The sequence below is a fragment of the Oryctolagus cuniculus genome, chromosome 17, assembly GCF_964237555.1.
Source record: "Oryctolagus cuniculus chromosome 17, mOryCun1.1, whole genome shotgun sequence".
In the NCBI taxonomy this organism is placed as follows: Eukaryota; Metazoa; Chordata; class Mammalia; order Lagomorpha; family Leporidae; genus Oryctolagus; species Oryctolagus cuniculus.
The window spans coordinates 3,327,538-3,347,448 of NC_091448.1; the positions used below are offsets into that span (position 1 = coordinate 3,327,538).

At 60.3% G+C, this 19,911-nt stretch overlaps 1 protein-coding gene across 7 annotated transcripts in view; it reads right to left on the bottom strand.

The window, feature by feature from the left end:
* TNRC6C (trinucleotide repeat containing adaptor 6C) overlaps positions 1-19,911 on the bottom strand; it is a 116,209-nt gene that overhangs the window by 17,818 nt on the left and 78,480 nt on the right. For 5 of the 7 annotated variants that reach the window (XM_070060236.1, XM_070060235.1, XM_070060237.1 and 2 more), the window contains 7 exons: positions 15,401-15,616; positions 8,478-8,644; positions 7,795-7,875; positions 6,746-6,803; positions 3,723-3,865; positions 2,335-2,508; positions 1,274-1,420 (listed from right to left, as the gene is read on the bottom strand). In XM_070060236.1, the coding sequence (XP_069916337.1) occupies positions 1,274-1,420; positions 2,335-2,508; positions 3,723-3,865; positions 6,746-6,803; positions 7,795-7,875; positions 8,478-8,644; positions 15,401-15,616 (986 nt within the window). The remainder of the gene's footprint in view (positions 1-1,273; positions 1,421-2,334; positions 2,509-3,722; positions 3,866-6,745; positions 6,804-7,794; positions 7,876-8,477; positions 8,645-15,400; positions 15,617-19,911) is intronic. The other 2 variants (XM_070060233.1, XM_070060238.1) reach the window with 2 other exon arrangements.

The window sequence follows — 19,911 nt, forward strand, 5'->3', positions numbered from 1 at the left end:
CAACCACTGGGGCCTGTGCAGCCGCCAGGCCGCCTGCTCAAGCCCCCGCCCTCCCCTGCCTTGCTCGCTGTGGTTGGTGGAAGGCGAGGCTGTCCCAGAAGCCCCCGAGAGAGGCACGTTCGCCTTGCCCGCCTGCCCTTTGGGCATCTTCGTGCTAACCGCAGCTCACCGTGTGTCCTGACTCATCTGCGTCACTGCCTCCTCCCAGCCCCCAGCCCTCTCACCTGGCGCAGTTACAGAGGCCGGAGTCCTAGTGAATTCCCTGCTACACGGCGCTCTCCTCCCTGTGCCATGCTGTCCTGCTGGGCAAGTGTGCGCCCAGCACCCAGCACCCAGTCCCAGTGCTGAGGGCTGGGTCCCCCTTGGAGGCACTGGGAGGTGGGAGACATCAGGTCGTCTGTGGGGCAGGCTGTGCGGGGAGCCCGCGTGGGCAGCAGGGCTCACCGGCCCGCGGCTCCCTGCTGGCTGTGGTGCAGCCCAGTGCACTAGGACGTGACTTTCTAGTCAGCTAAGACGAAGTCTAACTCAAGTCTACGAGCCACCACACTGAGACATTAGCACGCTCTCTCTTGCACCGGGCTGAAAATCAGGCCCCTCAGAAACGTCAGCTCTCTTCCCAGTACCAGAGGTCTTGTAGGGAAGAAAGCCGTTTTTCTCTCTGCTAGGTCACGCTAGAATGTGGTGGCCACGCGGGGTCTGCCCCAGGGCAGCAGCACAGCGCCCCGGCCCGCCAAGGTGCAGAGAGCTCTGTCGGCAGCATGAGCGGCCACAGTGGCTGGGCAAGGTAAGGAGCAAGAGCAGTGACGGAACATTCCAGAAGTCAAGACCACCACCAGGCGGCCGTAGCCCACGCACAACCACCACGCCCCTTTCCTTGATAGAATCAAGTCTCTTGGGGCAGGCGTGAACTAACAGTGCTTGCCACAGGCCTGCAGCCCTGGGTCACGCAGCTCCACGGAAGGCCGCCACCCTGGACTGCTCTGAGCCCGACGCTCCCCGGAGCTGCTCTCTGCAACACGACCACGACCAAGCGCACTCCACACAGTGGGCCAGCGCCACTCGCACCCGGCTCGGGCGGCTGGAGGTGTGCCGGCAGCAGGGCGGCTGAGCGGCTGCCCAGGACTCTCGGGCGCACGAAAGCTCAACGCGCCAGCCCTCCTCCCGGCGCACCACCTGGCCCTCCCTTCAGAGCAGTGACTGACTCGGCCCGAGACCCCACCAGACGCCCCCGTCTCTCCGCTTGGCCACGCGTGCGCTCGTGTGAGGGGCTGACCTGAGGGGATAGAAACTGAGGCACTTGAGCACGGAGACTGGGCTGGGAGGGGTTCAGAGGCTGCACTGGTGGCTGTGGCGGCTGCTGCACGGTCCTGGCTTGTGCTGTTCCGCTGTTGCCAAACACACCCAGATTGCCGCTCGGTATCTGCAGGGGCGGAGCGCATGCACACAGGCAGGGGTTAGAGGAGCGCCGTCTGCAGGGGCTGGGAAACGCTTTGTCCTAAGTACAAACACAGACCTGCTTCTGCCTCCTACACTGTCAACCCGTTCCGCAGTCACAGCGATGGGAAACCGGCCCAGGACGCGCACAGGAGCCACATGGAGTCAGTGTCACACTGTCCCCAAAGCTGTCACAGGCTGGCCATGGCAGAACACTAAGTGCTTCACCCAGTGGCGTCTGGGCCGCATTATGGCCAACCAGGAGAGCAGGGAATCCGGCTGGAGCCGGCGTCCACCGCCAGCCCCACCCTGCTAAAGCCCCCGGGCGGGGCTTGGAGGAGCCCAGGCTCGTGCCGCTGGAAGCGGCTGCGAGTGGTTAACGGCACTGGGACCACACCACACAGGGGACACCGCAGTGTCCACGCCCAGAGACGCTCAGAGGCCCAAGTCCAGGAGGGACCAAGTGAGGGCCGCTGCACGGCCTGTGCGTGTCTCACTTCGCACCGGAGAACCCAGCGGTCAGCTTCCTCCTTCCCCAGGAGGGGCGAGGCGGGAGTGACACCTCGCAGGGCATGTGCCCTCAAGTCTGGGCACAGGCGGAAGGCAGCGTATGCCGAGGGCGAGGCCACCGCGGGGGCGCTGCCGGGAGAGGCCGGGCACCACGGGTGCCGTAGTGGACCTGGCGCCTGCAGGCCTGCCGGCCACCACACCAGCTCCCTGCTGCTCAGGTCTAATCCTGGCAGTGCCGGCGCCCATAGGGAGGCCCCACAGCGTCTCGGCCGCCTGTGTGAACCTGACTCCGCAGCGACAGGAGTATCGGGTGAACTAAGAAGTTCAGGTTTCCAACACACGCGTTAGACGGCAGGTACACAGAGCGCCCTGCTCTCCCAACAGCCTTACCTGTCTAGAAGAATTCAAGTTTTGCATGCCCAGCCCTGAGGCAACCCCACCCAGGGCCTGACCGGGGAGTGCACTGTTTGCCAGGGGGAGCTTCAGGCTTGGGGAAGGCAAAAACGGTGAAGTCGTGGGCTCTTCCACGAGGCCGCCATCCTGATTGGAGAAAGAGAGGGTGAGCTGCGTGCAGTGGGCAGCAGACACAGCGGCAAACAGTGTCCCAGGAAGACAGGGAGAGGGGAATGGATGGACAAAGAATCGAAAGATCAGAACGTGTGGGTGAGGGAATGGAGGACATGGGCAAAAGGAAGAGGGAAAAAGAAAAAGAGAAACAGGGTTAGGACGCTGTTTTCACTAAAACTCCATTTCAGACACTCAGACACACACACACACACACACACACACACACACACACACTAAGCCCCAGTCTCCCGGCTTCAGGGAGTCAGGGGAAGCACAGAGGCGTGGCCAAAGCCTCACTCAGGAGCTGCCCCAGTGCCCACGGGCGCGTGTGCTTGGAGGAGCCGCTGCGAGGCTGCGCACACGCACACATGCGCACACGCGCACCCACAGCAACTCCACGGGCTCAGCCCCGTGAGGGCCCTGTTCTCAGACCAACCCTGCTGATCGCTTTGCATTTACTGAGGTCACGCTGCGTGCCAGGCCCTTTGCAAATCTGTCTCATCTGGCACCGCGGCCCGCCTGCGTCTGCTCCACACTCTAAGGTGAGCAACTCAGCCAGGGCGCCGTGCCAGGGTTGCGGGGAGTTGAGTTAGACCGGAACCCCAGACCAAGGGCCAGTTACTCTGGTTCGCGTCCATTCCTGCGCCACGCCACAGACGCAGCCTTCGCGAGCCCGGCGTGCGGCGGAAGCCGCGGAGACACCGCCTCTGCTGTGGGCCTGTTCTCGCCTCTAACCTGTGCTTTCACTCAGCTCTCCTTGAGGCTTCTAGAACCCGACTGGAAGGCGACGCTCCACCCTCCTGCGGTCACACCGACAACACTGAAGGGCCTGGGATTTCCAGCTCCGCAGGGGCACTGCGGACCGACGGGCACAGGCCAGCCAGCCGGGGCCAAGCCCCGCCGCCTCTAATCCCTTCTCCCAAGATTAAGCGCGTGCCATCATTCCCAAATGACACAACTGCCATCTTGAAATTGAGACCGAACAGAAACCTGATGACCTCTTCCTGTCGCACAGGCAGCAGGTGACCAGCGCGCTCGCACGGTGAGGCCGGGCCTGTTTCAGCGTTGCCTGCCTGGGAGCGCACCCCTCCTGAGTTGACGGGTACAAGTCACCGAACCACGACAGCTCAGCAAGTGTCAACCCGACTCGCACCGAGGACACAGTGCAAATGCTACAAGGCAACCAGACCAAGAACTCCCTAAAGGCACACCTTGTCCAGAAAGGTGGCACGGTCCACGGAAGACTCTTTGGAGATGGGTGGGCGGCAGCCGAGGGCTTTTGGGACCATCCCATTGTAGTCAGTCACTCCCAGGCCACGCTTGTCCACGTCCACCTTCTTTTCCAGTAGAGCGCCTGGGGAACAAGAGCAAGGGGCTCTGGGCACAGAACTGGACGGGTGCCGGCTGAAGCCTGGGGCAGGGCAACAGCCCCCCAAGGGGCTCTGGGCACAGACCTGGATGGGTGCCGGCTGAAGCCTGGGGCAGGGCAACAGCCCCCCAAGGGGCCCTGGGCACAGACCTGCACGGGTGCCGGCTGAAGCCTGGGGCAGGGCAACAGCCCCCCCAAGGGGCGCTGGGCACAGACCTGGACGGGCCCCGCCGGCTTGCCTGGCTCTGCTTGTCCTCTGCACTCCACACACGGCGCCTGCTGGTCCCTCGGGGCTTGCTTCTCCCCTCAGGCAGGCTCCACGCGCCTGTCTCAAGGGGGCCCTCCCGACTGCCCAGCCTCCTCTTGCGCCCCCGGCAGGAGCGCCACCTCGCAAAGCAGGGCAGGGCCTGTGCTGCAGCTTGCGGCCTGCTGACGGTGCCAGCTGCGCCTGCGTCAGCTCACATCACCTCACACTTTAAGGAGCTAGAAGTCGCTCTCTCTAGTTCACATGGGCTTTTCCTACCCTTGCAGTCTGTAGCATACATTGCAAAAAATCACTAATTTACTTGAGACAGCGAGAGGGAGAGAGAGCGCTCATCTGTTCATTCTCCAAAAGTCCAAAATGGACAGGGCCAGGCCTGGCTGAAGCTGGGAGCTGGGACATCCATCCAGGCTCCTCTTGCGGGGGCAGGAACCCAAGCCCTGGAGCCATCGCCGCGGCCTCCAGGGTCTGCATCGCCGGGAGGCAGGGCTGGCACTGAACTCAAGGATCCTGACGAGGGGCACGGATGTCAGCTGCTCCGCCGAACCCGGGGCAGCCCCGTAGCCCACGCTTTGGCCCTTGGATGTTACTAGACGCTCTATCCTCACTCATTTGTAAGACTTATTTATTTGAAAGGCAGAGTGACAGGGAGGGACAGAGAGATCCTCCTCTGTTGGTTCACTGCCCGGGTGACAGGGGTGGACCAGGTCTCCCACGTGGACGGCAGGGGCTTCAGCACTTGGCGGTCACCTGCTGCCTCCCAGGCCAGCAGCAGAGCGGCACCGGAAGCGCAGAGCGGCCGGGACTCGCACGAGGCTCTGTGGTGCAGGATGCCGGCTTAGCACACTGTGCTCCGACACCAGCCCCACCCTCACTACCTAGGAACTTGCTGACTCACTACAAGGACTCAAGCTGCACGACCGACGCCTGCAGCACTTGTGTGCTGTCGAGGACCCGTGCAGCCGCCTTCGGGGCGGAGCCCGTGTGCGAGGCTCCCTCGGCGCACCCGACGCCTGTTTCCACACATCGATGCTGTCTGCCGGTGACTGTGGTGTTCAGAATTGTTCCCCAGTTCACTGCGTAAGCACTGGGGGCGCACTTTTTTTTTTTTTTTAATTTATTTGACAGAGTTAGACAGTAAGAGAGAGAGACAGAAGGGTCTTCCTTCCGTTGGTTCACCCCCCAAATGGCTGCTATGGCTGGAGCTGCGCCGATCCGAAGCCAGGAGCCAGGAGCTTCTTCCTGGTCTCCCACGTGGTGCAGGGGCCCAAGCACTTGGGCATCTTCCTCTGCTTTCCCAGGCCACAGCAGGGAGCTGGATTGGAAGTGGAGCAGCTGGGACTTGAACTGGCGCCCACATGGGATGCTGGCACTGCAGGCAGTGGCTTAACCCACTAAGCCACAGCGTCGCCCCCTGCTCTACTTCTGACCCAACTCCCTGTTAATGCTCCTGGGAAAGCAGTGGAAGATGGCCTAGTACTTGGGCCCCTGCACCCACGTGGGAGACCAGGACGAAGCTCCTGGCTCCTGGCTTTGGCCTGCAGCCATCTGGGGACCTCTCCTGCCTCCTTTCTAACTCTGCCTTTCAAATAAATAAAACAAATCTTTAAAACAATCAACTAAACAAACAGCAGCCAGAGCTGCGCCAGCCCAGCAATGCTCCTGTGGCTCTAAGTGAGCGCCCCTGGGGTGAGGCACTGGGCTGGGGGAGCCCAAGTCTGGCTCTGGTCCTGCCTTCTGTCTGCAAGAGGCCCCGGGTTCCTCCCCAAATAGCGGAGAATTCATCCACTTATTAAAGTACTGGACAGGTCCCAGTGCTGTGGCGTAGAAGGTTAAGCCTCTGCCTGCAGCACCAATGTCCCATATGGGCACCGATTTGAGTCCCAGCTGCTCCTCTTCCGATCCAGCTCCCTGCTAATGCACCTGGGAAAGCAGCAGAGGACGGTGTAAGTCCTTGGGCCCCTGTGCCCATGTAGGAGACCCAGAGGAAGCCCCTGGCTCCTGGCCCTGGCCAGGCCCAGCCCCGGCCGTTGCGGTATTTGGGGAGTGAACCAGCAGAAAGCAGCTCTTTCTCTTTCTCCTTCACTCTGTATTTCTGCTTTTCAAATAAACAAGTCTTTTTTTTAAAAAAGGACTGTATAAAAATGAAAACAGGGCCGGCGCCGCGGCTCACTAGGCTAATCCTCCACCTGTGGCGCCGGCACACCGGGTTCTAGTCCCGGTCGGGGCGCCGGATTCTGTCCCGGTTGCCCCTCTTCCAGGCCAGCTCTCTGCTGTGGCCCGGGAGTGCAGTGGAGGATGGCCCAGGTGCTTGGGCCCTGCACCCCATGGGAGACTAGGAGAAGCACCTGGATCCTGGCTCTGGATCAGTGCAGTGCCAGCCATAGCGGCCATTAGGGGAGTGAACCAACGGAAGGAAGACCTTTCTCCTGTCTCTCTCTGTTTAATAAAAAAAAAATGAAAACAAAACAAAAACCAAAAAAACAAAACGCAAAGCAAACATGGCTCAAAGCCGGCGTTGGCCCCTCAGCCCCGGGCCCCGCCCTCCCCGGCGACCCCAGCAAAACCCCCGGGAACAGGCGGGTGCACTTCAGCCTACTCACTCATGGCCTGGTCGAGGTTCATGTTGTTACTCCTCAAGGCCTCTTCAGCTGGCTCTCTCTGGGTAGGGAAAGAGCTCTCGTTAGAGGGCGTTAACAAACGGACGTGCGGTCACCGTCAGGTCAGGAACGGGACTGTGGTCAGGGTCCGGACCGGAGACGCCCTCCTCCCTGCTGCGGCGCGGCATCGGTGACGTTCAGGTAAAACCACTCGCGATCAAAGGCCGGGCTGGCGCTTCTGGTCAGCAGGAGGCGGGGCTTGAGCAAGTCCTGCAGCCACCGTGCTCTGGGCCGCACTGGGCAGCAGTGTTTGGGACGCACGCCCCCGAGGCCAGGGCTGCAGGGCCCCAGACACAGACACGCCTGAAAGGACTGGGCAGACTCCGCCCCACGTCGCGCCCCGCGTGTGTCTCTCAGTGCAGCTGCCATGAGTCACTCTCAGCACAGAGCTTCGCGGTCTACTCTGTCAGCTCTGGGCTCTATGAGGAAAACACAAGCGGACTCATCTGAAACTTATCCCTCTGATGGGAAGAGACTGCTCTCAGGGCAGGGTCAGAGCCAGCAGGGGCCCCATGCTGACCACGCTGGTGTGAGCTGGCCCCGCCGAGGGCCTCCGTCCCCTCTGCGGCCTCATTCTCTGACTGACAGATCAGTTTTCATGTGGCCAGGACCGGGCACGTGAGGGACTCTGGAAACACGGCGGCATCCCACACGAGTACGAGCTTGACCTCCGCCCTCTGACTGGCCAGCGAGCACCTGGCCCCGAGTGCTCAGTTCTCCCTGCGCCTGGAAGGAGGCTGAGGGACTCGGACGTCCGGCCAGGACGCTCTACCTGCATGTAAAACCTTCGCTCTCCTGGGCGATCTTGGTCAAGCTACAGCTCAACAAATTAATTATAGATGAGAAGTAAAGACGACACGCTGTCTCATCCTAGGAGGCTCTCACAGCTGCCCTGACGGCCATCGCGGGCTCTCCGCCCCTGAAGCAAACCGCGGGGGTGAGGGGGTTTGAGCGTGCGAGCGCGGCAGACGGGCCGGGCCAGGCGCACTCACCGGGAAGCCCATGTCGGTGAGCTGTTTGATCAGCCGGCTCACGACCCAGGCCTCGTCCTGCTTGGCAGAGGTCTTCATGGCCTAGAAGAGAGCGGGTTTGCAGGCACACCCTCCAGCAGGGCGCCCTGATTCACGGTGGTTAAGTCACATGACCTGCGTCTGTGTTCATCTACTGCACCCAGAACTGCTTCATGTTCTGGCCTCTCCCACGCCCACTTCATCGTCCCCGTTTAGATCTGGGGTCCTCCTGGAATTCATCTTGGGGTACGGCAGCTGTGGGCCCCAGGCCTTCCGGGCCGCCTCTGTCCAAGCTCCTTCACTGTCTACCTCGGGGGTTCTTGGACTTTCTGGTCTCAGCAGCCCAGACTCAAACAGGGAGGGCCCTGGGGAACTTGTGGTCTAAGAGCTGTCTATCAATATTTTCTGCCCTGCAGGTTAAGACACAGAACATTCAAAATGATTACCTTTCACATGTTAACACCAAGAACATTTTTAAATGAGCACTTTTTTTCCCATCCAAGTACTAACCAGGCCCAACCCTGCTTAGCTTCTGAGAGGAGGTGAGATGGGGCCACAATGAACACTGCTTTCCAACACAGGCCTGCGGAGCGGCGGGGAAGGCAGAGGGTCTCAGGGGTCCTGGGGCTACCTCCAGCCCTCCGTGGGGGGCCCACGCTGCGTACCTTCTGAAGTCCTTTCTTGGAGGCACTGCCCCAGGAGCTGCTGGAGGAGACGCTGTCCTGGGAAGCAGCGTTGTTCCACACGTCGCCCTCTTCGTCCTCCCACTGGCTGGCACCGGCGCTGACGTCGTCCCCCCCACTGCCCCAGCATTCTTGCATAGATTTGGAAGCTGGAAGGACAGTGGACAGGAGAGATGAGGCCAAACCCACCTGAGGGTGCAGGGGGCATAGTGGACAGGAGATGAGGCCCCGCCCGGGGGTGCAGGGGGCAGGAGAAATGAGGCCCCGCCTGAGGGTACAGGTGCTGCACTGTGAGGTGGGGGGGTCAGGAGTAATCTACTTCTGCAGCCCATGTGCTGAGTCGCACCTGTGGCTGGGTTAACGTCTGTTATATTTTTTCCTTCAAACTCCAGGCATTTCTACTCAGTGACGCTCCAAACTTCTATAACCAACCACAGACCATTTTGAAATAAAGTCAGTCGGGGCCACCATTCTGGGGTAGCGGGTTAAGTCACCCCCTGCAATGCTGGCAGCCTATCCGTGCTCTGGTTCAAGTCTTGGCTGTATCACTTTCTTTTTCTTTTTTTTTGACAGGCAGAGTGGACAGTGAGAGAGAGAGAGAGACAGAGAGAAAGGTCTTCCTTTGCCGTTGGTTCACTCTCCAAAGGCCGCCATGGCCGGCGCGCTGCGGCCGGCGCATTGTGCTGATCCGAAGCCAGGAGCCAGGTGCTTCCCCTGGTCTCCCATGCGGGTGCAGGGCCCAAGCACTTGGGCCATCCTCCACTGCACTCCCGGGCTACAGCAGAGAGCTGGACTGGAAGAGGGGCAACCGGGACAGAATCCGGCGCCCCGACTGGGACTAGAACCCGGCGTGCTGGCGCCGCTAGGTGGGGGATTAGCCTAGTGAGCCGCGGCGCCAGCCATCACTTTCGATTCAGCTCCATGCTAACATGCTTGGGAAGCAGCAGAGGATGGCCCAAGCTCTCAGGCCCCTGCACCCGTGTGGGAGACCCAGAGGAAGCTCCTGGCTCCTGGCTTCAGCCTGGCTCAGCCCTAGCTGTTGTGGCTATTTGGGGAGTAATCAGTGGATGGAAGATTTCTCTATCTTTCCCTCTCTCTAACTCTGCCTTTCAAATGAATAAAATCAATCTTAAAAAAAAAAAAAAATACAGGGCCAGCGCCGCGGCTCAATAGGCTAATCCTCTGCCTTGCGGCGCCGGCACACCGGGTTCTAGTCCCAGTCGGGGCGCCGGATTCTGTCCCGGTTGCCCCTCTTCCAGGCCAGCTCTCTGCTGTGGCCAGGGAGTGCAGTGGAGGATGGCCCAGGTGCTTGGGCCCTGCACCCCATGGGAGACCAGGAGAAGCACCTGGCTTCTGCCATCGGATCAGCACGGTGTGCCGGCCGCAGTGGCCATTGGAGGGTAAACCAACGGCAAAGGAAGACCTTTCTCTCTTTCTCTCTGTCTCTCTTACTGTCCACTCTGCCTGTTAAAAAAAATACAGGCATTGTAGCAATAAAATGCCAGGGGACTACAGAAGAAGGTGGGACCCTTCACATGGCAGAGTCCGGGAGATGCACCTGTCTACACGGCAGAGCCCGGGAGCCGCACCTGTCCTGTCTACACGGCAGTGCCCGGGAGATGCACCTGTCCTGTCTACACGGCAGTGCCCGGGAGATGCACCTGTCCTGTCTACACGGCAGTGCCCGGGAGATGCACCTGTCCTGTGTACACGGCAGAGCCCGGGAGATGCACCTGTCCTGTGTACACGGCAGAGCCCGGGAGATGCACCTGTCCTGTGTACACGGCAGTGCCCGGGAGCCGCACCTGTCCTGTCTACACGGCAGAGCCCGGGAGCCGCACCTGTCCTGTGTACACGGCAGTGCCCGGGAGATGCACCTGTCCTGTGTACACGGCAGAGCCCGGGAGCTGCACCTGTCCTGTGTACACGGCAGAGCCCGGGAGATGCACCTGTCCTGTGTACACGGCAGTGCCCGGGAGCCGCACCTGTCCTGTCTACACGGCAGTGCCCGGGAGATGCACCTGTCCTGTCTACACGGCAGTGCCCGGGAGATGCACCTGTCCTGTCTACACGGCAGTGCCCGGGAGATGCACCTGTCCTGTGTACACGGCAGAGCCCGGGAGATGCACCTGTCCTGTCTACACGGCAGAGCCCGGGAGATGCACCTGTCCTGTGTACACGGCAGTGCCCGGGAGCCGCACCTGTCCTGTCTACACGGCAGAGCCCGGGAGCCGCACCTGTCCTGTGTACACGGCAGTGCCCGGGAGATGCACCTGTCCTGTGTACACGGCAGAGCCTGGGAGCTGCACCTGTCCTGTCTACACGGCAGAGCCCGGGAGCCGCACCTGTCCTGTCTACACGGCAGAGCCCGGGAGCCGCACCTGTCCTGTGTACACGGCAGTGCCCGGGAGATGCACCTGTCCTGTGTACACGGTAGAGCCCAGGAGATGCACCTGTCCTGTGTACACGGCAGAGCCCGGGAGCTGCACCTGTCCTGTGTACACGGCAGAGCCCGGGAGCTGCACCTGTCCTGTCTACACGGCAGAGCCCGGGAGCCGCACCTGTCCTGTGTACACGGCAGAGCCCGGGAGCTGCACCTGTCCTGTCTACACGGCAGAGCCCGGGAGCTGCACCTGTCCTGTCTACACGGCAGAGCCCGGGAGCTGCACCTGTCCTGTCTACACGGCAGAGCCCGGGAGCCGCACCTGTCCTGTCTACACGGCAGTGCCTAGGAGCCGCACCTGTCCTGTCTACACGGCAGCGCCCGGGAGCCGCACCTGTCCTGTGTACACGGCAGTGCCCGGGAGCCGCACCTGTCCTGTCTACACGGCAGTGCCCGGGAGATGCACCTGTCCTGTCTACACGGCAGAGCCCGGGAGCCGCACCTGTCCTGTGTACACGGCAGCACCCGGGAGCCGCACCTGTCCTGTCTACACGGCAGTGCCCGGGAGCCGCACCTGTCCTGTGTACACGGCAGTGCCCGGGAGCCGCACCTGTCCTGTGTACACGGCAAAGCCCGGGAGCCGCACCTGTCCTGTCTACACGGCAGTGCCCGGGAGCCGCACCTGTCCTGTGTACACGGCAGTGCCCGGGAGATGCACCTGTCCTGTGTACACGGTAGAGCCCAGGAGATGCACCTGTCCTGTGTACACGGCAGTGCCCGGGAGATGCACCTGTCCTGTGTACACGGCAGAGCCCGGGAGCTGCACCTGTCCTGTCTACACGGCAGAGCCCGGGAGATGCACCTGTCCTGTGTACACGGCAGAGCCCGGGAGCTGCACCTGTCCTGTCTACACGGCAGAGCCCGGGAGATGCACCTGTCCTGTGTACACGGCAGAGCCCGGGAGATGCACCTGTCCTGTGTACACGGCAGAGCCCGGGAGCTGCACCTGTCCTGTCTACACGGCAGAGCCCGGGAGATGCACCTGTCCTGTCTACACGGCAGAGCCCGGGAGCCGCACCTGTCCTGTCTACACGGCAGAGCCCGGGAGCCGCACCTGTCCTGTCTACACGGCAGTGCCCGGGAGCCGCACCTGTCCTGTGTACACGGCAGAGCCCGGGAGCCGCACCTGTCCTGTGTACACGGCAGTGCCCAGGAGCCGCACCTGTCCTGTCTACACGGCAGAGCCCGGGAGCCGCACCTGTCCTGTCTACACGGCAGTGCCCAGGAGCCGCACCTGTCCTGTCTACACGGCAGTGCCCGGGAGCCGCACCTGTCCTGTGTACACGGCAGAGCCCGGGAGCTGCACCTGTCCTGTCTACACGGCAGAGCCCGGGAGATGCACCTGTCCTGTCTGCACGGCAGTGCCCGGGAGCCGCACCTGTCCTGTCTACACGGCAGTGCCCAGGAGATGCACCTGTCCTGTGTGTGGCTCTCAGCCCAGTGTGCACTCCGTCACTCGGGCAGGTGCTACTCCAACGGGCCCACAGGACAAGCAGCAGGCCAAGGGCTGGCCCAGCCGTCTGCTTCTCTGACAAGCTCCAGGTGACACGCACACACTGGCAGGAAGCAGGCCTGGGCAAACAGAGCTACGACCTCACGGCTGCATTTTGAGTTCAGGATATTTTTTCTCCTTTCTTAAAATACAGTGTTTTTCAAAGCTGCTCCAAATGTTCGCTTCTTGGGAGAACTTGAAGAAGGCCACCGACTCGCACAGAACTTCCTCAAGGTGGTGCAAAGAGGCTTCCCGGCGCACAGGCGCGGGCAGAGCCGACCAGCATCTCTGCTCCACAGGGCGTGCGGCCCTCAGCGCCCACAAGCTTCCTGGCCTGTCAGTCGTGCAGTAAAAAGAATTATGGAGGCCGGTGCCATGGTGCACTAGGTTAATCCTCTGCCTGCGGTGCCGGCATCTCATATGGGCACCAGTTCTAGTCCTGGTTGCTCCTCTTCCTGTCCAGCTCTCTGCTGTGGCCTGGGAGTGCAGTGGAGGATGGCCCAAGTACTTGGGCCCTGCACCCCATGGGAGACCAGGAGAAGCACCTGGCTCCTGCCTTCGGATCAGCGCTGCGCTGGCCGTGGCGGCCATTTGGGGGTGAACCAACAGAAGGAAGACCTTTCTCTTTGGCTCTCCCTCTCACTGTCTGTAATTCTACCTGTCAGATAAATAAATACAATCTTTAAAAGAATTATGAATGCCACCAATACCAGCAGTGACGCGTGGAGCACGTTGTCCCGTGTCAGCAAAATGACGAGACACAAACCAGCAAAGTTGCACGTTGAGATCCAGGATAGCCAACGACGCTCCAGGGAGCAAGAGGCCTACACAGCAGATGCTGCCGCCGCCCTGCTCCACACCAGCGTCCCAGCACCGCACTGCGAAGCACCCACCCCACAGGGAGCTGCCCCGCAACGCAGCTGGGACGTTAGTGTTTTTAAAATTTATTTGTGAGGAAGAGAGAGAACGAGCAAAAGCTGAGTTCCCACGTGCTGGCTCTCTCCCCAGACGCCACGGCCAGGCGGGGCTGGGGCCACATGAGGAACGCAGCCCAGGTCTCCCACACGGGCAGCAGGGCCTCGGTTACCAGGGCCGGCACCTGCTGCCTCCCAGGCCTGCGTGAGCGGGAAGCTGAAGCCAGGACCTGAACCCAGTACTCAGATGTGGGATGCAGGTGTCTTAACCTTTAGACCAGATGCCTGACCCTATAACCTAGTTGTTTATTTGTAAAAATGGGTGCTAGCTCACTGAACTTTCAGAAAATGAGAGGAAAACACAGGCACGAACGTGGAGTTCCCAGAGCGGAGTTTTGTTTACAAGATGAAAGGGAGGTCGGGAGTGTGAGACCACTGCAAGGTGCAGATGGACACGGGAGGGAGGGAGGAGAGCCGTGGGGGCCACGTGGACACGGGAGGGAGGGAGGAGAGCCGTGAGGGCCACGTGGACACGGGAGGGAGGGAGGAGAGCCGTGGGGGCCACGTGGACACGGGAGGGAGGGAGGAGAGCCGTGGGGGCCACATGGACACAGGAGGGAGGGAGGAGAGCCGTGGGGGCCACATGGACACAGGAGGGAGGGAGGAGAGCCGTGGGGGCCCTGTGGACACGGGAGGGAGGGAGGGAGGAGAGCCGTGGGGGCCACATGGACACAGGAGGGAGGGAGGAGAGCCGTGGGGGCCACGTGGACACAGGAGGGAGGGAGGAGAGCCGTGAGGGCCCTGTGGACACGGGAGGGAGGGAGGGAGGAGAGCCGTGGGGGCCACATGGACACAGGAGGGAGGGAGGAGAGCCGTGGGGGCCACATGGACACAGGAGGGAGGGAGGAGAGCCGTGGGGGGCCCTGTGGACATGGGAGGGAGGGAGGGAGGAGAGCCGTGGGGGGCCCTGTGGACATGGGAGGGAGGGAGGGAGGAGAGCCGTGGGGGGCCACGTGGACACGGGAGCAGGGGAGGAGAGCTGTGGGGGGCCCTGTGGACACGGGTTTGTCAAGAGGAAACAATGATGCGCTTTACCGGCTCATGCAAAGTAAATTTAAGTTCTTTCGAGCGACAGGCACGATACTCACTCGTGAAGACTGAACACTAACGCCGTCTGCGTAGTCCTCTTCCGAAACGCCTCAGACCACAGGTGTTTCAGATTTTGAATTTTGGAATGTTTGTGTATATAAGAGGTCTTTAACAAGTTCACGGAAAACTTAACTATGAAAAAATTATGCATGGATTTCAAAATGTTTTTTTGCACCAAAAAAAAAAAAACCTTATCTTTTTTTGTTTAAAAAATTTTAAGGGGCAGGTGCTGTGGTGCTGGGTTCACTCCCCAAATGGCCGCAACAGCAAGATATGGGCTGATCCAAAGCCAGGAGCTTCTTCCAGGACTCCCAGTGGGTGCAGGGGCCCAAGCACTGGGCCATCTTCCACTGCTTTCCCAGGCCACAGCAGGGAGCTGGATGGCAATGGAGTAGCCAGCACCTGACCGGCGCCCCCATGGGACACCGGCACTGCAGGCGGCGGCTTTACCGCACACGCCACAGCGCCGGCCCCTTCGTGAACCCTCCTACACGAGAGGTCTGTCTGCGAAGGTGACTGCACTACTCGTGGTGCGCTTGCGTTTTCACTGGGGCCCCCCCTTGAGGTCAGGAGTGGAAGTTCCCACTTGTGGTGCCGCGCGGGTACTCAGAGTTCCAGATTTCGGGTTTCGGATTAGGATGCTCAGCTTGTGACAACACGGAGCGCCTCCGCCCGGCGGCGTGGCCCGTGCACGCTGTTTAACAAGGAGGTGGGGGCTTGCCAACAGCTCTTCGGTGCTGACGCACCAGGCACGGCAAGCGTTTATTACAGACTTGGTGCAAAGTGAGTCCTAGCGTATAAACGCAGGGAGGAAAACTGTCCTGAAATTTCACCTTTTAAATTCAACAAGTGTCCCTCTGAAAGTAACTACTGGGAACTGTGTCTACACCACCCGACCCGGGCTCACCTGGTTTGCACAGGGCTGGGGCGGCAGCGGGGGCGCCGGCTCTTCCGAACGTCACAGCGGGCTCAGCAGCATGGTCCCCCCACCCGCTGCCGCTCCCTGGGGGCTTCCCCCACGCAGCGGTGCCGTTGTCCACCAGGGTGGAGGGGGAGGGCGGCTCTCCCCAGGAGCTTTCAGCCTTGGAGTGGACGCTGGGCATCTCGCCCCAGCCCGACGAAACTGAGGGGCACAAGGGAGAGAAAAAGAGACGAAGATGCCAACAGTTACTTGTCTCCAACTTCCCCATCATCCATGTTAGAATGGCTGCTGGAGGGGCCGGCGCCGTGGCTCACTTGGTTAATCCTCTGCCTGCGGCACTGGCATCCCTTATGGGCGCTGGGTTCTAGTCCCGGTTGCTCCTCTTCCAGTCCAGCTCTCTGCTGTGGCCCGGGAGGACAGTGGAGGATGGCCCAAGTGCTTGGGCCCTGCACCCCATGGGAGACCAGGAGGAAGCACCTGGCTCCTGGCTTCGGATCGGCGTAGCTCCAGCCGTGGCAGCCATTTGGGGGGTGAACCAACGGAAGGAAGACCTTTCTCTCTGTCTCTCTCTCTCACTGCCTAACTCTATCTGTCCAAAAAAAAAAAAAAAAAAAAAAAAAAAAAAAAGAATGGCTGCTGGAGACAAAAGCATTCATTTAATCAGATCTGCTTAGTTTTAGACATTTAATTAAGGCAGACAGATGGAGACAGGGAGACAGCTCCATCCCCTGGTTCACTCCCCAGCTGCCTGTAACTGCTTGATGGGGCTGGGGAGGTGGGGTGCTGTGCACTCAAGTCGGGAGCCAGAACTTAACCCAGATTCTCAGGGTGTTCACCAGCGGGAGCCTGCAGGCAGCAGCCAGAGCGGGAAGCGGAATCCAGGCTCTCCAGCATGGAACACACGTGTCCCACACGCCATCTTAACCGCTAGACCCGATGCCTGCCCCCCGCCCCTCCCTGCACTGTCCCCTCCTTCCCCGCCCCTCCCCGCACTGCCTCCCCCACCGTGTGTCCCTCCAGTGCCAAACTGGCTCAAATGCTGATCACTTTGATTCTGCCGAGGGCCAGCTGCACGCACCCCTTGGACCCACGGTAATTTTCCAGGACATGCAGACAGGAGGGACAGAGAACGGAGGCTCACACTGCACGCGGAGGGAGGCTCGCGGTGCGAACAGAGCAAGCCAACTGGTGGTTTGAAATCACCTGGCCTCTGCGCGGATGTGATCATCGCAACACAAGATGAATTTTCTGTCTTAAAAATGGCACAGAATTGCTTCCCTGGCTACTCTATTTTGGCAGAACGCATTATTAACGACAAAGGGGCACGTGAGCCACGAGCCACGCTGAGCACAGCCTGCAGCCTGCGACCGCCAACGGCAGCTCCGTCCACGACCACTCAGACCGGAGCCGGAGCTGCGCAGACCAGGGCAAAGCTGCGTCAGGACACGGACATGGCTGACGCAGTCACCGACTTCTGAGGAGCTGCGATGGTTTCGGTGACGCTGAAGACCACTGGGCCATCACATTCACCTAGACTGCATTCGCCAGCCGACCCCTGCAGTGCCGAACATCGACGTCACAAATCGTTTAGGTCAAAAGCACAAATAAGTATTAAGACTATGGTAATTATAGGTGATCAATGTTTACAAAGAATTTTTTCAAAAGCAGCAGAAATTCTATGGGGTACTTCTGTGTAGAATGCAAAGAATTTTCCTTCTTTTTTTAAAGATTTATTTATTTATTTGAGAGGTAGAGTTACAGAGAGAGAGCGAGAGAGAGGAGAGGTAGAGAGAGAGAGAGATCTTCCATCTGCTGGCTCACTCCCAAATGGCCACAATGGCCAGAGCTGAGCTGATCCGAAGCCAGGAGCCAGGGGCTTCTTCCGGGTCTCCCACATGGGTGCAGGACTTGGGCCATCTTCTACTGCTTTCCCAGGCTACAGCAGGGAGCTGGATTGGAAGTGGGGCAGCCAGGACTTGAACTGGCGCCCATGTGGGATGCCGGCGCTGCGGGCTGAAGCTTTATCTGCTATGTGACACACTGCCCCGAAGGCAGAGATTTTTAAGCATCATCTTTCAGAATCCCAGAAGTGAAGGACATTTGTTCACTCAACACCCACGGAAGTGGAGGACATTTGTCCACTCAACACGCACGGAACGACCGTTTCCATTTAAGCTGATCTCAGGCGAGACTCCCGTTCCTGTGGACGCCAGGCTGTGCTCCTTGCCGGCCACGACACCCCAGAGTCCGCGTTCTCGGGACACAGGTGGCCTCACAACTCGCTGCCCCTGCTTCCGCTGGAGTGCTGTGGATTCCTTGCTAGCAACTCGCGGAAGTCTTCCAGGTTGGGCTCGACGAGGCGGGACGAGTTCTTGTCTAACATTTCAGACTCAGATATTACAGTGTCAGAAATGATTCTCCAGCCGCTACCATTTTTTGGCAAAACATTTCTGTCCTGTAGGGTTCTGGAAACACCATCTCCTTTCAGATTCTTCAGAACCACACTGAGCGGGGAATGACAAAGGACCAATGATGCAACGCTCTGTCCTCTGTCACCAGTCAGCAGGTGCTGGAGGGCGAAATGGACACAGAACAGAAGCCAGAACCCACGGCAGGGGAGGGGCTGTGTCCGGGACGGCCAGAACCCACAGCGGGGGGAGGGGCTGCTGGTGTTTGGTGAGACCTCCAGTAGAATTCGCTAAGACAGCCGGCAACATCTACTCTTCCCACTTTGCCAAATGCCGTGCCTTGTGGGCGCCTGGCACTTCCATCCAGAGGTAGGGGCTCTATTTGAGGTTACAGAGAGGGCTCCCCTGGAACTGGCCATGGGCTCTGGCTACACAGTGCACAGAGCAGGTATTAGAAACAGAGCGACATCTTGTTTAGCTTCTGTCTCGGTGCGTTGCACAGATCTGAAGCACACTTGCTCCTTCTCCCTGGCTTCCTGCAGGCCACGCTACATTCCCAGCTGTCTTCATGCAAGCTCTGTGTGTGGGCCTCCAAGGTCCATGCATTGGGCCTGTCTTGTTTTAGATTTGAAAGGCAGAGCCAGAGAGAGAGAGAGAGAGAGAGATCTTCCCTCTGCTGGCTCACTCCCCAAAATGGCGACCATAGCCAGGGTTGGGCCAGGCTGAAGCCAGGAGCCAGGAACTCCAGCTGGGCGTCCAGTGTGGGTGCAGGAGCCCAAGCAGTTGGCGAGCATCCACTGCCTTCCCAGGGACATTAGCAGGAAGCCGCACTGGAAGTGGAGCCGCTGGGACCCAGCCCGCGCTCTGTATGGGATGCCGGTGCCCCAGGCCATGTGGTTTAGCGGCCCCTGGTCCAGCACCGACAGCCGTGTCTCGCTGCTGCTGTGCCAAGACGTCTGGTTCTCTGCCCTTCTTTCCAGTCTAGTTCTGCTTCTTAAAGCCCCAAGCACGGGGGAGCGAAACGGCCCAGCACAGCCCCCCCCCGCCCCGAGTGCAGCTTCTGCTCTGCAGAGGAAACACCGCCGGCACACTTCTGGTGCCATCTCTACCCCAAACCACGGTTCTTGTGTCACGTGTCCAGGCGGAGGCTTCCACCCCACTGCTTCCAGGCTGCAGTTCAGGGAGAGGGAGCTGTGAGCAGCGGCTCCCACCTCTGCCCACACAGTACGGCGTCACGTGACAGCACTGGGTCAGTCCCGAGGGGAGGACAGACCGTGACCGTGACCCACACCACCAGCTGGCCCTGCAAGTGCAGTTTTAAGAGCCTTAGGGCACGCATCTCTAGGCGTACAGGATACTCGGGCTGCTAAGGTTCCTGGGGTCTACGTAAATGCTGTGCTGGCACCATCCCCACTCTCGGCCACGTCTCTGCCAGCTGTCACTGTGACCAACTACTTCCTGCTGGCTTCTTAGAGCGGCGGCTTCTTAGAGCGGCAGGACCCAGACCAGCAGGCTCTGCAGGGCTGGCTCCCACCACGTCATGGGAGGTGGCGCCGTGCATGGCAGTGTGTGCAGGGCACCCCCCTTTGCCAGCACGGCCCCACACACCCTGCTCGGGCTCAGCACTACCCAACAATGGGCGTGGGGGTGGGAGGAAGAGAGAGATCAGCCATGTGCTGCTTCGTTCCCCGAGTGCCTGCAACAGCTGGGGCTGTGCTAGCCCAAAGCCAGGAGCCAGGAGCTGCACCGGGGCCACTTCTGTCTTTGAGCCATCACCCGCTGCCTGTCAGGTGCACATCAGCTGGGCTCAGGCGTAGGCTGGGGCGCAGGTGTCCCCAGCCGAGCCTTGGGGTGCTTCTCCAGGTTGTCACTGTTGTTCTGCGGGTGGCGTGGGTCTGGACCGGCCCAGAGAGCCCGCTGCACGGAGCTGCACTGTACTTCCTAACACCCGTTCCCCCAGGCTCACGGACACCAATTCTGTTACCACCACCAGAACGGCATGTGGGAACGGTCTGTGTAACTACCTCACAGTATTTAAAACTACTCTGAAATAAAGTGTTGAAAAATAAGAACGGGGAAAGTTGTCTT